The sequence below is a fragment of the Tachypleus tridentatus genome, chromosome 11 (genome assembly GCF_004210375.1).
Source record: "Tachypleus tridentatus isolate NWPU-2018 chromosome 11, ASM421037v1, whole genome shotgun sequence".
Classification (NCBI taxonomy): domain Eukaryota; kingdom Metazoa; phylum Arthropoda; class Merostomata; order Xiphosura; family Limulidae; genus Tachypleus; species Tachypleus tridentatus.
In genome coordinates, this window is record NC_134835.1 from 1284198 (window position 1) to 1306563 (window position 22366).

General features: G+C 38.4%; 1 protein-coding gene and 1 long non-coding RNA gene across 2 annotated transcripts in view; both read right to left on the minus strand.

Annotated features, from left to right (window-relative positions):
- Nucleotides 1-21450, minus strand: part of LOC143231592 (uncharacterized) — a 92873-nt gene extending 71423 nt beyond the window's left edge. The window contains exon 1 of the mRNA XM_076466114.1: nt 16110-21450. Coding sequence (XP_076322229.1) covers nt 17130-17558 — 429 coding nt within the window. The 5' untranslated portion in view covers nt 17559-21450 and the 3' untranslated portion in view covers nt 16110-17129. The remainder of the gene's footprint in view (nt 1-16109) is intronic.
- The window catches only part of LOC143231598 (uncharacterized), an 88026-nt gene that overhangs the window by 32445 nt on the left and 33215 nt on the right, over nt 1-22366 (minus strand). The gene's annotated exons all lie outside the window — the stretch shown is intronic.

Consider the following 22366-nt stretch of genomic DNA (forward strand, 5'->3'; position numbering starts at 1 on the left):
AACTTGCTATACAGAGGAAATACCGTGTTCATCAGAGGACGAGTCTGAAAATACTTTTGCAACTATTGCACATCATGAACCACCTGGTAGTTGTGAAACAAGTTTGTACAGTAATTAAAAATCTGACACTCCACAGATACAGTGTGGAAAGCCACATTATCCAGATGCACAACTAATACCACGACAAAAAGCAAAATTTCACAATATCAACTTCCAGGGCAAGTGGTTTGAGTTCCCATGGCTGCACTTCGACGAACAGACTTACAAAGTCATATGCTTTCATTGTGCCAAGGCGGAAAATAGAGACCTTTTTACAGGGAAATTGGAGAGGCCAGTGGAGTATACCTTCATATCTACCGGTTTCTGCAACTGGAAAAAGGCAAAACAGAAATTCAATGAACACGACTCCTCCTCTCAGCACAGATTTGCTATATCTCCAAAAGATTCACTTGATGTAACTCCAGTGACTATCCAGGTACATGATGGAAAAAAAAAGAAGCAGCGGGTAGAACACGAAAGAAGTCTACCCAAAATATTCAGAAGTTTACGTTTCTTACTGCTTCAAGGATTAGCAATACGTAGACATACTGATACGGAGTGAAACGTCCTGCAGTTAATGAAGCTCCTGGAAGAGGAAGATCCTGAGTTGACAGCCTACTTGTCAAAGAAAACCACATTCACATCACCCCAGGCTCAGAATGAAATAAAGATGTTCAGCCATCAAATATTGAGGAACATAGCACACGAAGTGCAGCAAAGTAAATTCTTTGCATTAATGGTTGATAGCACTCAAGATGTTACAGGTGCCGAACAGGAAGCAATATGTGTACGATACCTAGATGAGAACCTTGACGTCCATGAGACATTTCTTGGTTTGTACAGTGTTTCCAATACAACTGGTGAAACAATATCCTCGACTATACTTGATGTACTGACTAGACTCAATTTACCACTGTCAGGATTAAGAGCACAAAATTATGATGGTGCCGCTAACATGAGTGGTGCATATAGTGGATGCCAGGTTAAAATAAGAAAAAAGCAATCGTCAGTTTTGTTTTTACACTGTGGAGAACACAAGGTTAATTCAATAATGCAACGTGCTGTTGAAGCTTGTGAATGTGTTCGAAATTCTATCCAGTGGGTACATGAACTTGGTATCTTGCTTCAGAGGTCAGGCACATACAAAACAATCTTTGAAAATATTTTATCGTCAGACAGCCACAATGTTCCAGTTAAATACATCCGCCCACTGTGTCCAACATGCTGGTTGTGCCGCCTATCTGCAATTACATGTGCTACTGATCACTACAGTGACAATGTTGATGCTTTGTCTGAATTAGCAAATGAAAAATCAGATGTAGCAGTGAAAGCACGAGGTCTGTTTGACAGATTTGACAAAGGAACTACAGTTTTAGAATTCTTGATGGCTCAGCATCCATCAGCTGTATTAGAGGAACTAAACCGTGAATTCTAAGCAAAATCAGCGACAGTATCTGCCATGATTGAAGCATCTGCAATGACAGTTGAGCAATTGCGGGTATTGCGAACAGAGGAATATTACAACAAAATATTTGATGAAGCTGAGAAAAAGGTAACTTCCCTAGATCTGGTGCTTATTGAGCTACCACGCATTCGCAGACCCCCCAGAAGGATCACAGTTGATGCGATGGCTCAACGCACCATTCTGCAACAGCTAGAGATTACTACGGAAGCCAATATTTTGAATTTGTGGACACAGTCATAGAACATCTGACCACTAGATTCAATGCAGACAACAATGACTTGAGGCAATATCTGGCACTTGAGAACATGATCACATCTGGTTATAAACTTCTATCCAGAAATATCTGCACAACGGCTCGAGATTCAGTTGCCTATGTTAAAAGGAACAATAAAAGCAGTATCTCTGAAAGGTGAAAAGGATGTTGGATGCTTACTGTAAAATTCATGAAACAAGCCAGCAGATGTTTAGTGAAGTGTTTCCTCTCATGAAAATTTTGCTTGCATGTCCAGTATCCAGCTGCGAATGTAAACGCAGCTTTTCTGCATTAAGACGGTTGAAGACGTAGTTTAGGTCGACTCTGTCTCGGTGCCTCCTCAACCATGTGACAGTTTGCCATACTCACAAATGAGGTGAACAAGATAAATATAGAAGAGCTTATGAAAGAATTCATAAACAGATCATCACAAAGGAGGTCTACGTTTGGGAACATGTAGACTAGAGGACGAATCTCACTTCAATGAAAAGTATGAATAATTATGTGCTACATTGTATTTATTTGTAATTTTCAAGAGTTCGCAAAGACATTTTAATTATTTTTATCAAACAACATGAACAGTTTTTCAGTAGATATAAACTTATCAAAGGTAATTACTATTTTTATTAATATTTGAAAACGTAATTCATGAAATGAAAGTTATTAGTAACCTTGTCAAGTATAATGGCCATCTTTTATACTGTGCAGTGTGCAGGAATAAATTCAAGTGGTAGTTAATTTGTGACACATTTGTCTTTATTCTATTAACATTTTGAAAACTGTTCACAACACCTCACTTATACAAACCTACATGGAAACCTTGAAGTATCGTGGCAACAAGATTACTCTGACTGCATGTTAACAGCTTTCAGGTTCACGTAATCAGAGATTACCAATTTGCAAATTGGTCCGTCCTTGCGATTATATTGTTGTGTGTGATATGTTGAAGCATGTGATTTAGGTTTTTGTCTGAAGAAATACTCTTGATTTTTTTTCCAAAATGCTTTATTTTTCCTAAATTTGTACAAAAGTTTTGTGAATTAGTTTCTTTTGCTATTTTGATTTCTTGTTTAATTTTTGCATTTGTTCTGTTAATCTGTTTTGATAGATAGATCATGTGTAATATAGTGTGTTCGTCTTAATTGTCTGCGTTTGATTATAAGTGCATGAATTTCCGGTGTTAAAGTCCATTGATTATGTGAGTGCTTTCTCCATGTTTGAGGGATTGTGTTTTTTATGGCTTTATGTATGACCTCTGTAACATAGTTGTCTAATCCTGTTTTGTTATTAGCATGTTCATTTGGGTTGGGTAGATGTGAATCTAGTGAAGCGTTGAAAGTGAGTTGTATGCTAAGGGAGTCACCCCCGCGTGGCAGGATGGCGCGGGTGAATCATACAGGAAATGGGGAAGTGGTCACTCGTGATTTCGTCGTGTACTCTGAAGTTGGATATTCTATTTACTGTGTCTTTGGGGGCTATGATGTAATCAAGTACGTCATACGAGCCGTTGGCGGCTTAAAAGTGTGTAGGTGTGTGGTCGTTTATTAGGTGCATTTTGTTAATAGAAAGAATTTTTTTATACAAAACCCTCTGCGTTTGTTTCTATTTCCTCTTAGTCCTGTGTGTGGAGAATTAAAATCCCCAATGATGATTGGTTTAGGTTTACGGTTAACTATAGGAAGTTAATGTCGATATCTTTAGTGGGTGAACAATATATGGCTAGAATTGGAATTGTTAGCCGGTTGTTAAAGTGTATATTACAAGTAATGGTTTCATTTATGCTTGATCTAAAAGAATCTTCTATTGAGATTAGATGTGAAATTTCTGTATTAAAGTAAGCTATTATGCCTATATTGTTTTCTGAGTGAGGTATGCTGTGCGTGATGAATCCGGGGATTGTGGTGTTCTATTTCTCTGTGCAAAGTGTTTCTGAGACGATGATAATGTTGGCATTTATATGTTTGTTTATGTTGTAGATTTCTATTCTTTTATCTTTAAGGTTTCCTTGGTAGTTGATGTGTAAAATTTTAATGTGTTGTATCATTGTGTTGTTTTATTTCCCTTGCATGAATTTTAAGTGAAAGATGATGTGGTTTGAGATGGGGAAGGTGAAAGTAGTGTCTTTTGTAAGGCTGCAAAGAGCCTTGAGTGACTCGTGTCTTGATTCGAAGGTAGGGGAATTCACTCAATTCTAATAGCATTGCTAATAAAATTTGTAGTGAATTCCGTGGGGTTAAATGTATGTGTTGTTTTCGTATATGTAACGTCTGCGTATGTACGTGTTGATTGTGGCTGAGTGGTTGTGTTTGTGATCTGCGAGTCTATTGGAGTTTCGAGTAATGGTTGTTTAGTGATGTGAGTGTTGAGAGGTTGTTTGTTACTGTTCGTGTTTTGAAAATGATTCTGTTGCGTATCTGTGTGTATTTAGGACAACCTTTGTAACTAGCTGCGTGAGGACCTTGACAGTTTGCGCATTTCACTTGGTTTCGCTCATTGGGGCAATGAGCAACCTCGTGAGGCCCACTACATCTCACGCATCTGTCTTTGGCCATGCAGTTGATTTTTGTGCGTCCGAACCTTTGACATTTGTAGCATTGCAAAATTGGCTTTGGGTGCGTTTTCTCCAGTTCGGTCGTGTGTTTTTTGAAGAATAGAAAGCAACAGTCTTTTAGTAATCTGTCCTGGTCGTCTGTAGTGTTTACGGTTACTTTGATTAGCGGCGTTTTTTGTTTTGTTTTAAAAGAGATTATTTGTTCTGATTTAGAAATGTCGTAACCTTGTGTTTTCAGTTCCTCGGTGATCTCGTTATCTTCGATGTCAAAATCGACACTTCTGATAACAATAGTTAGCTGTGGAGTGTTGTGTTTTGGTGTGTTAATCGTGGCTTTAACTCCAAAGGCATCTTTGGGCCAGTGGGCTAAAATTTGTGAGAAAGAATGGCCAGTAGATGCATTTAAACCTGGGAAAAATAAAATCCACCTGCCAGGAGGTAAGCCACAGCCTAAAGCCATGGTCGTAAGAGGGAGGCACCAAACTATTATCCTTGACACAATTACCAAAGCATTAGACAAACAAAACATACCACATACGAATATACAATGCATAGTTAAAACAAAACAGAAAACACAAGCACTCACAAACCTAATACGAATCGACATTGATGATAGTTACAACATATTAAATCTTATCGATAACGGGATAATGCTTTGGTATAAAAATACCAGGTAGAACAACTAAAAATTCCGGCAATTGTAGTAACTCAATGCTACAATTGCCAAAGATATGCACACGTTTCTGCGGCATCCCAAGCAACACCGAGGTGCTGCGGCTGTGGCAGAGAACACGATATTTCCCAATGTAAAAAGGAAAACGGAACACCCAAATGTTGTAACTGTGGTCAAACCCACACAGCCAATTACAAAGGATGGGACAAATATAAACAAATAAAACAAAGTATATATCAGATAAGAACAGAAACGTCAGAACAGGAACAAACAAGTACAAATTCGCAACAAAAACAAACAATTTAACAAAACTAAAACCACATATGCACAAATGTCAAAAGGAAACAAACCTCAAAAACAGCAAGAACAAAATATTACAGAGAAAATAACACCTTAACACAAAAACAAAAGCGACAGGAAAATACCACTACACTCCCAAAAACAAACCCTAACACACTTGATAAAATAAGCCATAATCGAAAACATTTACAACAGAATACACAAAACCAAACTAAACAACTAACTGTATCGATATGTTAATTAACATACTGAAAAAACACATTACACCTCATATACCACACATAACAACACTTGCCGGATACATGATAACAACATAATGTTCACAGTTGTATATATCAACATCCAAGATGCAATAGCTTCCAAGAAACACGAGATCGAAGACCTTGTACAAGAAACTAACCCCCATATTACAGTAGTTAGCGAAACTTTAATATACAACAACAATAGATTTAAAATACCAAATTATGCATCAATAAGGAAAGATAGAATTAAAAATAGAGGCATTATGTTACTATATAAAACGGAATTATCAGCTATAGAAATTAGATTGAGCAGTAACAACGAACATATTACTGTAGATATTCTGCAAAGAAACAATACAAAAGTAATTGTAGCAGGAATATACTGCTTACTGAATAAACAATTAGACACAGCATTACTCAGCAACGTCTTTTCTCACAACTATAACTCTATAGTTATTGGAGACCTAAATAGTAAAAATGTCAACTTTGGATGCAGGTAAAGAAATATCCTACACTTCAACACAATACAATAGCACACACAAATAAAGAAAAAGCTAAAGCTTTCAAAGCTCAACTTCAAAATAGATTTAAAACTCATTCTGATTCAGATATCAATACATATTTCTACAATAAAGTCACCTACCATATACTAAACATTAAACAATTTGAACCAATTTTCCCAATGTGCACATCTGAGACAAACAAGACACATCACAAACCATGAAAACTACGAAGACACGATACTTACGAAAGAAATATCCCCACAAGAGCAATAAAAAAAACAAAAAACAAATTTTCAGGTGAAGATGAAATACAAGCCATCCTTCTAAAAAAGGGCACTCCAAAATTGTTTGACCACCTAAATTCACTTTTTAACTTATATCTATCCTCAGGATACATCCCAGTTTCTTGGAAGCTTGCAAATATATTAATGTTCCATTAGGAAGGAAAGCCAGCAAATAAACCTAATAGCTACCGACCAATCAGCCTGACCAGCTATATAGACAAAATTCTCGAAAGAATAATTAGTAATAGACTCTCCGCATTCTTGGACATAACATCAAAATTATCATAAGAACAAAACGAATTCAGGAAACTTAGACAAACGATAGATTATTTAATTAGATTAACCGAAACTATAATAAATAGCTTCAATAAAGAAAAAAGAATGCACCGTCGCTTGCTTCTTCGATATCGAGAAAGCATTCGACACTGTATGGCACGATGGTCTTCGGTTCCGTATGTATGAAATGGAACTACCGTGTGGAATTATTTGCTGGTTATCTAACTTTTTGGAAAAAAGAGTGTAGAGTAAATGTAGAGGGTACCTTTTCTGAGTACTTTACTCCAGAAACTGGAGTCCTTCAGGGAGGGGTGGTTAGCCCTATACTCTTCATTATGCATGTAAACAATATACCATTGAAGGATCTTAATCATGGATACTCGTCACAGTTCGCTGATGTGGCAGTCTGGAAAAGTGCCACAACACCAACAATAGCAGCCACAAAACATACAACCGTAACTAAATAGAATATGCGAATACTGTCAGAAATACAGAATAAAAATAAACACAGCAAAAACACAACTTGACTTTACAAAAATTGATAATGTACAAAAACTACAGCCTGAAATACATATGAATGGAACACTACTTCATGGATTAACCATGTAAACGAAATTAAAAACAAAGTATGGCGATAAACTAACTATGCTAGGAGTCTAACTGGCAAAAACAGTGGAGCACCTACAAACAACATACTAAAAATTTACAACACATATATTAGTCTAGTAATAAACTATGGAGTTCAAGCATGGATAACTATAAATGACAAAATAATTAAAACCAAACTACAAACAATCCAAAAACACACTCTTCACAACAGCATACAAAGTTCCAAGAACTACATCATCTCAATTCCTACACAAATATTCAAACATACCAACCATTACAGATAGACTCCTTCTTCATGTGTCAAATCTGCGGCAGACATCGACGACCATGGTATGCCAGACTTCTATAACGTACTTCGATAAAGATTGGATGAAAAACGAATTACTATGTGAACTAGAAAGGTACCTCGTACATGATAAAGTTAGTGCTAAACATCTCTCCCCGATCAATATACATTTCAAACATAAAAACACATAAATAAAAGATAAATAATAATAAAATGATGAAAATAATTTTTTTATATTATAAAGAACACTAACAAGTACCCATAGAAGTAGCAAACAAACTAAAACGTGAGGAAGCTTGAGACTTCACCTGGTCGACGAAAGCACAGGTCGGCAAACAAAGAGTGAGGCCGACAACCACAAAGGAGAATAGCAACATGACGTCCAGAAACCAAGATGCATGCTCTACCAGAAGCCAAAAAACAAGCAAAGTCTATTTCATTAGGTGGCCAGAAATTAGGTTTGGTTTCAAACCAAATAAACCATTCTATATAAATGGCCTTATGCAATGTGATCAAAAACAATTAACATTTGATAATGAAAAACATAGTAATTTAAAAAATGCAAAGGAAGAAGAAAAATAAATAAATTAACTCTAGTGAAAACCCTGAAGATGAAGGAGGTGAAACTTTTCGTACCGTGGTACAGACATTTTGTTCTACCGCTATAAATTCCAAGGACAAACTAACAAGTTCAAATAACATCTTCGATGTTGATAACTGATTATGTAGCCACAAACCAAGAACAAAATGATGAACAAGACACTGAACACCAAGAAACTTTTTCACAAGTGGTATCAAAACGAAAAGACGAAATTCAACACAGAATGATAAACTACAGTCTAAAAACATAACATCAAAATCTAAACAACTCCAATACTCGATTATAATCGAAGGTATTCCTGGCACATGCAACCAACCCCAAATTGCGATGTTTCTGTGGACAACACGCTTACGTAATCCTACCTACCTAAAACTTACCTATCATTTCCAACTTTTTCCACGTCATCTTCCCACAGATGTTTGCTCTAAGCACTATAGAGGCCTGGGTGAATAAGATAGATCTTTGTCACCCAGAACCCTATTACGTGTTATTTTGTGTACTACATTTATCAATGACATCATTTTTTTAACCATACGTGTTGGCCTTGCCGTCGGAACTCGGCTGTAGTCTACATTCGATTTCTGCTCGGAACTTGAAGTCTTACCTATGTTGAGCGACTTCGGATTGTTACTCCGGGTCATCAAGTTTGTGTGGTCGCCATACTCTAAGTCAGTACTTGACCCTATAGGTCTTTCCTTTCTCAAAAATTCGGTTTCCTTCACTGACCTAAGAATTCCGGGTTCACGTCATTGTACCCAACACCCGCCAGTATGACGAACCACCCACTCGACAGTTAACCACGCAAGGTTCCCCGGGCCGTCCGCCGCCGAGGACAGTCTGCCACCCGCCAGGACACCCAGGTACCCTTGGGGTAGGCTTCTTAACTTCATCTCCTGTACCACGCCTTTATTCCTTCAACTTGGAGAACACATTAACTATTCTGACTAAACTTTTACTGTGGGATGAGGATAGGACATATCTCCAGCCTATCCTGCAACCCCAGTCAACACAAAGTGAGTTATATAAATACTTACCTTAGTTTCCTTTTTCTCAGTTACTGTAGGATTCCTTTGTCGTAGTAGCTTCTTGATACTCTGTCGTATGTTGATTACTTGTTGAACACAATTGGGGAACACGACACACAACTTCACGTGTAGTCAAAGTCACTATTTTTACGGTCCTTGAGCCACTTGTACAAGCACCTACACGTGAAGCAGACAAACACACTCGCTAACCAGGTTTGAACCTCCAGCGTTGGCTGGTCACCGCGGTTCCCTCTTCCGTCGTCCACTTGAAGTCAGCGTGTGATGCTTGCCTTTACATAGTGAATTTTAAAATCTCAGGTCTATGAATCCGCTTTTCGTTTCCATGATTTTCGACTCTTCTGGGGCCTATTTCTTGTTGAATTCTACTTACGTTAATCGATGTTTATCGACGTTTAGCCTAATCCTCGTGTTTGCTATAATTCTTTTCATCACCACCGAAACATTTTCGTATATGGCTTTGCACCTTGCGGACCATATCTGGTATTTAAATTCACTCAACAAAAATAAGAAAAAATTCTGATTGGTTTTCACTGGTAGTGAGGTATTAAAGAGGACTGCAGCCTAGCTTATCAAGTCCGTATGGAAAATATCAGATATCTTCCGGCAATATACTTCAACGTATGCACAGTCATAATAATCATGACTTGTTTCTATGGGCTGGCAGTACGGAGATTTGTCTTCATAACTTTCTGTTCGTTTAATCTTTCTTTTGTACAAACTATATCATGTGCTATAATTATATAATTTAGATCTCTTCTCTTGCTTTCGATTTTCTTGTCACTTGTTGTGGACCCTGCCGTCTTTCAGTTTATATGTGATATTGGTTTACTAATTTGGCTTAGATATTAGCTGTTAGATTTTCCGTTGACATTTTATGTAGTTCTATTGCTGAGTTTTTCTTTGTCACCTTTTTTGTTTCTGTTATCTTTTTTAGATAGACTGGTGGAGTTTCTGCTCGTATATAGTGCTTGAAGTTTGGTCTTATTTATGCGAAATTTGGCGTTGAAACCAACTGTGTAGTAATAGAAAGGAGCACAATTGTGTTCAAACCCCATAATTTTACACGTGTTCTGGATAGTAACTGCTGTCGGGTAGTTAATTGTCCAACCTGGGCCTCCTTCGTTGGTCGGGAGATTGATTATTTCTCGTGACAAGCGTTCACTTTTTAAGTTCTATATAAAACTGTATATTCTATTTGTTTTCTCGATTTCCGTCTCTGGGGGCGGAAGTGTTCTGCCTGGATATACGACTTGTTTTATGGCCTGATAGGATAGCTCATTCTCTTTTCAGTTTTCTATATTTTCTCTATTTTTGTAACTTTGAGTTTCCAGTTGTGGGCTATTGAATCTTATGGACCCAGCCATATTCCTAAACTTTTGATGATGCTTTTTGTCCAGCTGATATTAGATGGGGAGTCATTTCTGATTCTGAGGATGTGTACTCCTGTTATTTCCGGGTCTGCGTTAACGCTACTGAGAAAGGTTTCAATCATTAGTACATATAAAGTTGGAGAAAGGGAACATCCTTGTCTTACTCCTGTCTGTCAAGTGTCCGTTTATATTTATTTTAGCAGTCACCTTTTTGTATATCAATTCAATCCAGTTAATTTCTGGAAAAAGTTATATTTCTTTAAGACATGGAACAAAAATTTATAGTCTATTTTATCAAAAGGCTTTATCCTGATCTAGTGAGATCATACAAGTAGGGGTGCCTTTGCTATTGGATATTATATCCCGGATCATATTGACATCAAAAAGTACATCTCTTCCGGGTACTGCAGAAGTTTGAGCTGATTTTATTAGATGATTCAGAACACTTGTAATTCTGTTATTTATACATTTAGTAAATAGTTTATAATCTACATTGCTCAGTGTAAGAGGTATGTAATCTTTTATAAGAACCGAAGAGTCCTTCTTACACTGCAACCTGATTACACCTTCCGTAAAGGATGAAGGTAACTTCTTTCTAGGCTATTGTTTATTACATCTGTAAACGGTTTTCCTATTATTCCCCAGAATCGTTCATAAAACTCAACTGGGAGTCCGTCCAGTCCTGGAGCTTTTTTCCTGCTGAACCGTTTCATCACAGTATTAATCTCTGTTAATTGAAACGGCTCGCCAAGATTATTTGCTTCTAATGAAAGGGAGGGGAGGAATTTTGTAACCTCTGCCCACTTACTTTCATCAGTTTCTTTAGATTTATACAGCTCTTTGTAATATTTTACTGTTATCTCTTCTATTTCTTTTGGTCGGTGGTAGTCTGTCCTTCTGAATTTTAGTACCGTTATATTAGATTTTCTGAGTTTGTTTTTAAACTGTCTATAAAGTTCACTATTAAAAGTTTCTTCGCTATCTAATTCCTTTATACCTGTTATTATTTTGAGTCATTCGATTCTTTCACTATATGGGTCGCCTAATTCATTGTCTTAGGATTTCTATGGATTCTATAAAATTTTGGTCACCGTTTGAAAATCTTGACAGACTGGTCAGCTGTCTTTCAATTTTATGTATATTTTTCCTATTGTCTTTTGCTATAGTCTTGTTGGAACCTAGTTGCTGTTGTGGTTTTTAAATCTTCCCACGAGTCAGCATCGTATTCTGTAGTGCCACAAAACTCTGTTAGCAAAGTGGTAACTTCCTCTATGATGTTATCTTTCTCTAACAGAGATATGTTAAGCTTCCAACATCCCTTGCCTCTTTGCCGAGTTTCTCCTATATTAAATTCTAATGTTACGCAACTATAGTCGCTGACCTAGTTGTTTGGGGCCCCTATTGGTCGAACCGTTATTCTGTTTGTCTTTAGGAGTAATGCTTCGGACATATAAAATCAGTCCAATCTACTTCCCACTCCATTCCAGGCCCTTTTTCCCTCGGTGTCGTTTATTGAAGTTCGCCGCCTTCCGCGCGGCGGACTAGTCATGAAATGTAAAGAGCCGAAGGATTATATTAAGCTGTTAAAACCTTGGCCTCAAGAAGCTTTTCACGGAGTAAAGCTCAACATCCACGTACCTGGAGATCGACCGCCTTCCAAGCAAGTGGTGATTCGTGGGCTTGATAGCGATATCAGCCTTCAAGAAATCCAAGATGAATTATCTAGCCAGGGCATTACTGCCACCAAGATTGAGAGAATAAAATCAGCAAAGACTGGCCTCCCTACGCCGCTAGTTCGTTTTTCACTACAAGATGTCGCTCTGGCTGATAAATTAATAAAAAACGGCGTGACCTTGTGGTTTCTCAAACTCCGAGTCGAAGAGTCAAAACAACCCGCGGCAGTCACAGTACTTCAGTGCTTCAACTGCCAAAAATTTGGGCATGCGAGAGCTGCCTGTAAAGCTTCACCCAGGTGTGCGAGATGCAGCGGCATGCATGCAGTCAAAGAGTGCCCCAAAAACAGGGAAGACACATGTTGCGTCAATTGCGGAGGCCCTCACGCGGCTTCCTACCGTGGTTGCCCTAAATATTCTCAAGTCCTAGCCCTTAAACGGGAAAAATTTCTCAAATCCAATATGTCGGCTAATCTCAATATGATTAAGTCGATGACCCTAAAAGACGATTTGATCACTCCATCCAGTAAGACCGTCAAGCCTACAACCCAGGAGAAAGTCCAGCAGTCCCAGCCAGCCGCTCCATCAGCTCCTACATCTCTCAAGCGGACCTACGCCGAAGCTACAGTCCGCCGTCGTGAAACAGCTCAGTCTACGCAAAACATAGACTGCTGATCTCACGTCTGGTAACGTTTGTTGCTGAGACCATTATCAAAGTCTGGGGAGGCCAATACGACTCCAAGCAGGAGATGATTAGAGGAATGGCGAACTCTATACCCCAGTATTTTGAGTTTCAACCTTTTAGCCATCAAGAATTCGAAAATATCCTGTTTGAAAAGCTCATTCTTGACTCTAATGAGGTAAGTTCTTAAAAATTTTAGCTGTTAACATTCAGGCATACTTAAATCACAAGAAATATGAATTACTCCAATTATGTAAAAAAGAATGTATACATTTAATAATCATTAGTGAGACACTTCTTAATAATAATAGTAATTTCAGTCTACCAGGATATCAATGTATTAATAAACCTAAAAAGCCCAGGTCGTAGAGGTATCGCTGTACTCCACTTAACCCAACTAAATGTATCATTTCCCGACTTCTGCATTGGCAACTAACGAGTTCATTCTTGCCTCCATGAATCTATCTACCCTAATCAAAATAGCAATCCTAGGAATCTATATTTCCCCTTCCACCACCCCCGACACGAATTTACTCCTCCAAGTTGTTAATAACTTCCCGTACTCAATTATTATTGGCGACCTCAATTCCAAACACCGCAATTTCAATTGTAGGTCAATTAACCGAAATGGTGTAATTCTTAATAATTTTATTTCTCAGCATGATTTCATATTAGGCAACAACAATATCCCAACTCATACTCATCACGATGGGACCCAGGACATACTTGACCTTGCCCTATACACGACTAGAATATCTCCCTACATTCAGGATTTCACAGTTCACCATGACATCGGAAGTGATCATTACCCCATATCTGTAACTTTAAATATCGCCGATTCTCGAACCCCAAATACTCAGCCATATCTGTTTGATTTCTCTGCCACTAATTGGCACTCTTTCTGGGAATTTCTTGACCGAAATTTACCTCCAGTCATGACTCAGGCTAACGACCCTGAATCTATCAACGAATATTTACTTCACATCACTAACGCAACAACTGATGCTATGCATAAAATAATTCCCAAACGTCGTATCGATAATCATCCAAATTCATGGAAACTAACTAGAGAAATACATTTACTTATCACCAAAAGGCGCAGACAGACGTCAATTTACAACTTCCCGAAACCCCAGGATTAAAACTCAAATAAACCGTGTGACCAACCTTATCAGACGTCGCATTAACGAACAAAGAGATCAAAACTGGACCGAGTTTTGTGAATCTCTAGATAATTCTTATAAAGACCCGGCCATATTCTGAAAAAAGTTTAAAAGTATTTGCAACGACAACTCAACCAACAGGATTCCCAATTTAAAACATAATAACATTGTTGCAACTAATGACCTCGAGAAAGCCAACTTACTAGCTGAGTACTATAAGCAGGTTTTCGCCACTCCCAACTCGCCGTACTTTAATCATACTCATCTGTGCACTGTCCAAAATTTCATTCAAAATAATATGGAAGCGTTCAGTTCGCATTTCCCGTGCTGTTTACCCCACAGTAACTTTGTCTACAGCACTGCCCGTCAAAAACTAGCCAAACCAATTACACCGGCTGAGATAAAACTGATTATTAAAACTTTAAAAAATAGTGCCCCAGGTGAGGATGGTATACGAAATATTCTCAAAAAAGCATCACCTTTATTCTTAAGACACCTAACAGCTTTATTCAACCTTTCCTTTTATTCAGGCTACTATCCACCTCCGTGCAAATCCGCCATAATTAAAGTAATACCTAAAACAAACCCGGCATCCAGCAATCCCAAAGATTACCGATCCATTAGCCTAATTATCAACATTGGCAAATTGTTGGAAAAAATATTAGCTAATCGTATAACATGGTATTTGGAAGATGAAGAGCTACTCTCTGAAATACAAAATGCTTCCCGGAAAAATAGACAGACATCTGATCATTTAGTTCGGTTAACCGAATCAGTTACTCAAGGTTTTAACAGAAATCACACCACAGTTGGCTTATTTTTTAGACGTGAAACAAGCCTTTGATTCTGTCTGGCACCAGGGGCTTAAATTTAAACTCTTCCAATTTAACTTTCCGCCCACCCTAACTAGATGGATATCCAGTTTCCTCAATAATAGAACAGTTAAAGTTAGAATCAGGAACGCTATATCTCATACTGTTCACCTCTCAGCAGGGGTTCCCCAAGGGTCTGTACTCAGCCCTCTGTTGTATATTCTCTATGTCAATGATATCCCCTTCCCGCCGCTCAAATATACTTATGCGTCGCAATATGCCGACGATATCGCGGTATGGAGCATGTCACGAGATCCCCTCCTCGCTGCCACGAAAGTCCAAGCCACATTAAATAGGATTACCGCCTGGTGTAATACCTGGCGGGTAGAACTAATGCCTCTAAAACACAGGCTATAATATTTAAACGAAAATTACGAGGAAAAATAAATCTTTTCCAAAGTTAAACTGAAAATGATAAACACCGAAATTAAATTTTCGTCTACTGTAAAATTCTTGGGCATTATATTTAATAGAAAGCTTACATGAACAAATCATTTTCAATCTATTCTTTCTAAAGTCTATAAACGTATCTACTACCTTAAACGTATTGGTAGTATAGTCTGTGGATGTAGATCCAACACGATTCTCGCTATTTACAGAACCTACATTCGACCGATAATCGAATATGGTAGCATGATCACGGTAAACGCTCCCTCTTCCCATCTTAAAAAATTACAACAGGCCCAGAATCTTGCCATTCGTCTTGCGCTCCGCCTGTCCAGATACACCCCGTTAGCATACGTCAATAGAGCGAGCTCCATCCCGCCTCTCAAGAAGAGACTCATTTATCTTGCAGCCAACTAATATAAAAAAGCAAATAACCGGACATCATTAACAAATCAAATTCCACGATTAGCAGCCACCCTACGCTCTTGGCAGCGATACCTCTCGCCTTATAATTACATACATGCCCTGAATGTAAACTTAAATGTCTAATCATTCATGTTCCCTTTTTCATTTCCAGCATCGGGCACTGGTGAGGTTGGTTTCTTTTGGCGCCTCATTAATGAAAATGGGTTTTCTCGGGGTACTCCCGTTTCCCCACAACAAAATTCCTGTTACCTTGGATCTATAGATCCCAGCCTTGAAAAGAGGCCTGTCAGAGCACACATTTTAGTCTATCCAAAAGTTTAAAAGTTTAAGATGTTTAGGAGAAAAAAAAAATCAGAAGATATGACTTAACTTAGCTGACGCACTGCTTGCATCTCTCGGCTCGCTCACTCTGAGAAACCGTCGACCACTTCTTTTCTGATGTAATTCTTCGAACTTTGGTGGATGTGATGCTGAACCTTCCTCGTCATTCTTCGCTGTCTCCACTGGCCGGCAAATCTTCTCAGTTTCTCCTGACGCTCCCCATTAACATTCAGTAAACTATTAACTTCCAGTTTAGTTTATTTGTGACCGTCGCGTTAGTTACACAACTAACATGCCACTCTAGCCTAATCTTCCTCTCCCGTAATCAGTTTGTTTATTTATTCTTGCCTTGTGTGGGGTGAAGAGAAACAACAGTTTTTGACCGCCCCTGGTTATTTTTCGTTCAAAGAACGAAATGATAATTTAACCAAAATCCCTACCCTGATTTGGCCCACTCCATTACGACTCCAGAAGGTTAAACCTTGGTTATCTTTTTCCAGGTGTCTTTCAGTTGAAAATTATCGATAATGTCTTTCAACGATATAGCATTGGGGTCTATTTTTTCCTATCACCACCTATTTTATCTATCAGAGGATCCAACACACAGTTAAAATCCCCTACTAGAATAATTTCTATTGTGGTGTGTATATATAGGTATTGCTTCAGGTTCTTATTAAAAAAAAAACTGCTTTAATAGTATGATCTGCTGGGGCGTATACGTTAATTAATCTTATTTTCTGTCTATTGTGTTCTATATCTAAATATATTATCCTACCATAATATTCATGTCTTACTGCTTTAACTTTATCTGTGTAATTTATACTTAATATAATGCCTGATTCATTAGGTTTTCCCAATGTACGATAAGACATTATGTTTCTTATTGAATTGTCTGATCTGATCTATGTTATTGAGATGAAATTCTTGTACCACAAAAATATCAGCTCTATTTCTCTTCATCATATCTATTACTATCTGTTGTTTTAAGGTTTTTAGAAAACCTTAAGTGTTTAAAGTTATTTTTAGTTGCATTGAACGTTTATTTATAATTTAAAATTCAACAATAAGGCTCCTACGACTACATAAGAAAGTATCTACTTACATTTCTCATGTACTTCTTGATACTCTTTTCGATCGATGTTGCTGACCGTGACCTTTACGTTCTGTTTTTTTTTCATCCATACCTACTTCGCTGTCCGAATATGACTCGGACAGTAGAAGGTCTTTGGCAAGAAGCTCTATACCCGGTCTACATTGCTTGTATTTGTCTGTTGTCTTTTTCGACTGTTGTGTTTCTTTTTCTTCTTCTTTAGAATCAGCCATTATTTTCCTGGATACACTTCTGAAGTTGTTTTCTCTTTCACTTTCTTTTCCCCCATTCGTAGTTACTTGTTTCTGTTTCAGGTCCGTTTTTTCCGATTTCGTTACCACTTCAGTTGTATCTTGTTTCTCTTCCATTTTGGTTGTTTCTTGTTTGTCTTCTTCGTTTTCATCTGCTTTCTCTACTACATTTTCTGTCTCTTCTTCTACCTCCATGTTATTCGCTTCATTTCCTTGTACTTTCTCTGCCGTATCTTTCACTACTTCTTGAACTACTTTCTCTCCTTGATCTTTCTCCTCACCCGATTTAAGAACTGCAGCGAAAGATTTATTTTACACAATTTGTGGAGGTGATCTTCACATTTTTTACACCCTTTTTACATTCACTGGGTGAGTGACCAACTCCGTCGCACTTAAGGCATACAATGGCTGTACAATCGGCCGCTAAGTGGCTTTCTTTGCATTTAGCACACAGCCTTTTCATTTCTGGGTAATTTGCTATTACCCTGAACTGCCCGATGTTGGATATCGGGATCGACATGTCGATCCGTACCCTTCTAGCACCGTTGAATACTTTCGTGTTCACGTGGGTTTCTCTTATAACCTTCAGTACTTTTCCATAGATATTAGGGAGCTGGCTAGATATTCATTAGAAACTTCATGTGGTAGGTTCCTAATTCTTACGACAGTCACATTAGAACCAGCTGGAACATACTTGTATTCTTTACTTATAAAAGGTAAAAAACCCGATATTAAAACTTTAACTGTAATGTACAACGAGAAAGTACAACATATCTTTTCCCTCCTAACGGCTGCAGGCACTCAACCGCTTCGGGGCCTAACTTTCCTCTACCCCGTTGATAACCGCATGCAGCAGGGCTCCTTCAAGAATATCGGTATACACAGAATTCCTTCTATTAATTTTTAGGTCGTGTCACAATGGCACTAAAGACTAATTTCTAAGTCCCACTGAATTAAGTTCTATCTGAGTAACCTTCCTTCCAACAGAAAAAATTACTTGCCTTACCGTTGGTCTTCTCTTGCATCGATTTAGCCTTCTGCGATAGTTTAGTTTTTCCGTACAATACTACACACGCACGTGGAATTACTCTTCGACTTCCGTCGCTGCGAATAACAATAACCATAGAAGGCATACAACAAGCACTGGAGCAGTGGTTCTTAACCTGGGGGTCGTTGAAGTTTCTCGGGGGTCACAGATGGTTTGATAACTATTGGGGAAAAACACGAAAACAAAAATTTCGGGGCAGGTATTTAGTTTTTAAAGGAAGATGAACTTCTCGATTGGGGTGTTCAGGTATATTTATGTCCCCCTTTGCCCCACTCGCGTTAGGATTTTAATGCTGTTATAGATTGCGTTTAATTTCTTCTTATGATGCAGCGAGTCGGATGTTTGAGAAGTTGATATTGAAAAATAGTTTCAGGAAAAGCAAAAAAATCACGGAGCAGCTTGTAGTTTTTGTGACAAGTGCTTGTAACTGCTCACCAAAATTATTATAGGGGTCACGGTAATACGCTGGAGAGTCTCAGGGGGTAAAACGATAAAAAGGTTAAGAACCACTGCACTACACTGTAAAAAATAACCGTTTTATAACAAAGAAATGCCTCGTTATTTTACGGAACATACGCATGTTTTCTGATCTACGCTGGTAAGCATCGTGAAATCACGCTGCTAACCAACGTAATCAACACTGCGGCCCGCTCAGGCACCGCCTTTCAAGCCCATGGCGCAAATAACATGGCATTGCAAAGTAGCTAGCGCGGGGCTATATGCGCGTACGCGCGTGTTTATCAGCTATAGCCGGACTCTGCTGACGCAGTGCTGGATGCGGGGTCATGAACTAGGTCGCTCGTGGCACCGGAAGCGAGAATTTTGAATTCACACAAAGGAATCAGCAGTGCCAGTGGGGAACGATGCCTTGGAACGATGAGATAATAGGACGTTCTTTGTCTGGCTCTTGTTCAAAGCGATTTAGGCTTAAAAGAATTTGAATTGAAAATATAAGAAGAAGCATTTAAATTTATTATATATCTTATCAGGACAGCACATTACTTGAAGAAATCACAGAGGACTGCTGAAATCGGGAACAGAAGAGCGGGAAACCGCAAAAATAACAACTACCGGTCCAATAAGACCGGCAAAAGAAATGGCGGGAAAAGCCGTTACGGCTCAACAAAAGACTAATGCAGGTAAGCGTAACTGGTGGCAACGATATTAATAATTCCCCATTGCTAACTCTTTGTACTTTGGCAAAAAGGGAATTAAGTACCGTTAAAAAAACAAAAAATGTCATTAAAAAAAAAGTAAAGCTAAGCGTAAATTAATTAAAGAAATTAATTCTTCGGAAAACTCAGAATGTGAGGAAGAAGCAGTGACGGCTACTAATACTGAGGTAGAGGTAGCTACCCCTGCAATTAGAGTAGGGTTAAGTCCCAATAAGGTAACGGTGAAAAACAGTAACACCAAGGATGTTGATAAACATAATAATGAAGAAAAAAATGACAGTGATCAAGAATTGGAAGACCAAGACTTTATCACTGTCATATCAAAAAGAAATATAAAAAAAACAAACTAACAACCAACAATAATACAGTGACAAAAACAAGACCACCACAATACGCAGTTATAATAGAAGGCATTCCGGGTCAATATAACCAACCCCTGCTTGCCACAGAGGTAAAAAGATGCAAACCAAATGTTAACATAGTTAACATTAAGCGTTTGCCTAGAGGTGGAGTACTGGTGCAAGGGCAAGATGTAGTCGATCTTAACCGACTACTTAAAGAATGGCCAACAGATGCCTTTAAATCTGGAAATATCAAAATCCACCTTCCGGGAAGTAAGCCGCAACCAAAAGCAATAGTGGTAAGAGGGGTTCATCAGACGATTGACCTGGACCTAGTTAAACAGGCACTTGACGAACAAAACATACCACACACCAAGACAGAAAGAATTATTTCTAAAAAAACACAAACACCTACTAACCTCATTAGAATAGACATTGATGACAGCTACAACATTCAAAATCTAATAAACAATGGAATATTGCTCTGGTATCAAAAATACCAAGTTGAACAATTGAAAACTCCGGCAATTGTTGTAACACAGTGTTACAACTGCCAAAGATATGGACATGTTTCAGCAGCCTGTTTAGCATCACCGAGGTGTTGCGGATGTGGCGGGGAACACCATATCAATCAATGTAAAAAAGAAAAAGAAACGCCTAAATGTTGTAACTGTGGTCAAACCCACACAGCAAATTACAAAGGCTGCGAAAAATATAAACAAATAAAGCAACGCATTTTTCAGATCAGAACACCAACAGAACAGAATCAATCGAAAACAAGCAGCTTACCTGAAACAAGCACCCCAGCACGCAAGGTGACGTTGAATAAACGTTGAAATGAGGTTGGAAAGGTTGAAGAATGGTTGAGGTTGGATACTCAACGTCTAACCAACGTTGAGAATTGGTTGTATGGCCAACCATGCTAACTGCGTTGAGAGTGTGACGTTGACTAAACGTCGGAACAACGTCTGAATATTGACGTAGCCAATGGCGTTGAATATACGACATATAATCAACGTTGAGGACTTGTGGTATGGCCAACCATTGCAGTTACGTGGAGCGACAGACGTTGATTCATCGTTGCATCAAAGACAAATTATCCACGTGAAAAACACGACATTTATTCAATGTTGAGAACATGTAGTTTTGCTAAACGTTCAAATATCGTTGAGTGACAGACGTCAGGGGCGTAGCTAGAGAGTTATGAAAGTATATACGGTGTAGGGAGAGCCCCGCCCACCCACCAACCCAGGTGACAACAAAATTTTACCTGCAGACAAGTTCATAAACTGTAGGCCTATATGAAAACTTGGAATTCAACCGTGAATTACTTAAATTACCATGTAATTTTCGAGTGACAGGCCTTAAGCGTTTAATTTTTATCTATTTATGTTTAAAACTTTCTGACGACTTTCTTTTACATGTAATGCCGATTTGCGAAAAAAATAATCACCACTGCTGCAAAACCAAAAATGTCATCATTAAAAGTTCTTCTTTCACTGAACAGTGGCGAATCCAGGGGGGGGGGGTTAGGTTGTTTAAAACCCCCCTTGCCGGGAAAAATTACCTTTTTTTGCAGTATATTTCGTGAATTTCTAGTGCTAAACCCCCCCTCGGGGCCTTGTTCATAGGGTTTCTCCAGGTCCCATAGTCTGAACCCCCCCTTTCCAAAATCCTAGATCCGCCCCTGCTGAAAGATCACTTTTTCACGTAAACTAAGTATGAAGTTGAATTCAGAAACTAGTAGTACATACATATATATTGATCACATCCTTTAAATATAGTCAAGTAGAGATACAACGCATCAATATGAACACTTTCAGGGACGTATATTACCATTAAACCATGTATATAGACAAAAGTTGCGAGGGCGCGAAAGACCCGGGGGGTGGGATATTGAAACTTTTCCAAAATTACATTATAAATGGGCTAAATTAGGGTGCAACCTCTACGCTCGGATGCGATGAGCAAAAAAAAAAAGTCCCCAATCCCACAAGGTCTCATGCTTGACGTTAAATCGTGTTCATAAATATATGTAAATGGGAAGTGATATATAGAAGAGGGTCTTTTGTTTTGTCTCACACACCTGTGAATAATACCGAAAGAGCATTAACAATTTACACATGCTGGCAACGCATGTTTACCATCCAGGTAGACAAGGAAAATCATATAAATCCGCGCCGAAGGAAAAAATTGCGTCCTAGCAAGCTAAAGGAGCAAGATAACACAAAATTTATATATTGACCATGGAATGTTGGGGGCGCTAGGCCCCCCATATTTTTTGTTGGGGGCGCCAGGACCACCCTGCTCCGCCGCCTACGAAAACTTTAAATTGGTAGATCTACCCTCGCGATTATGCATGCATGACAAATTGTCTATCATATGGGAAGGGGATATCAATCCTGCAACCAACTTCAATTTATCGACAAATAAAGACTA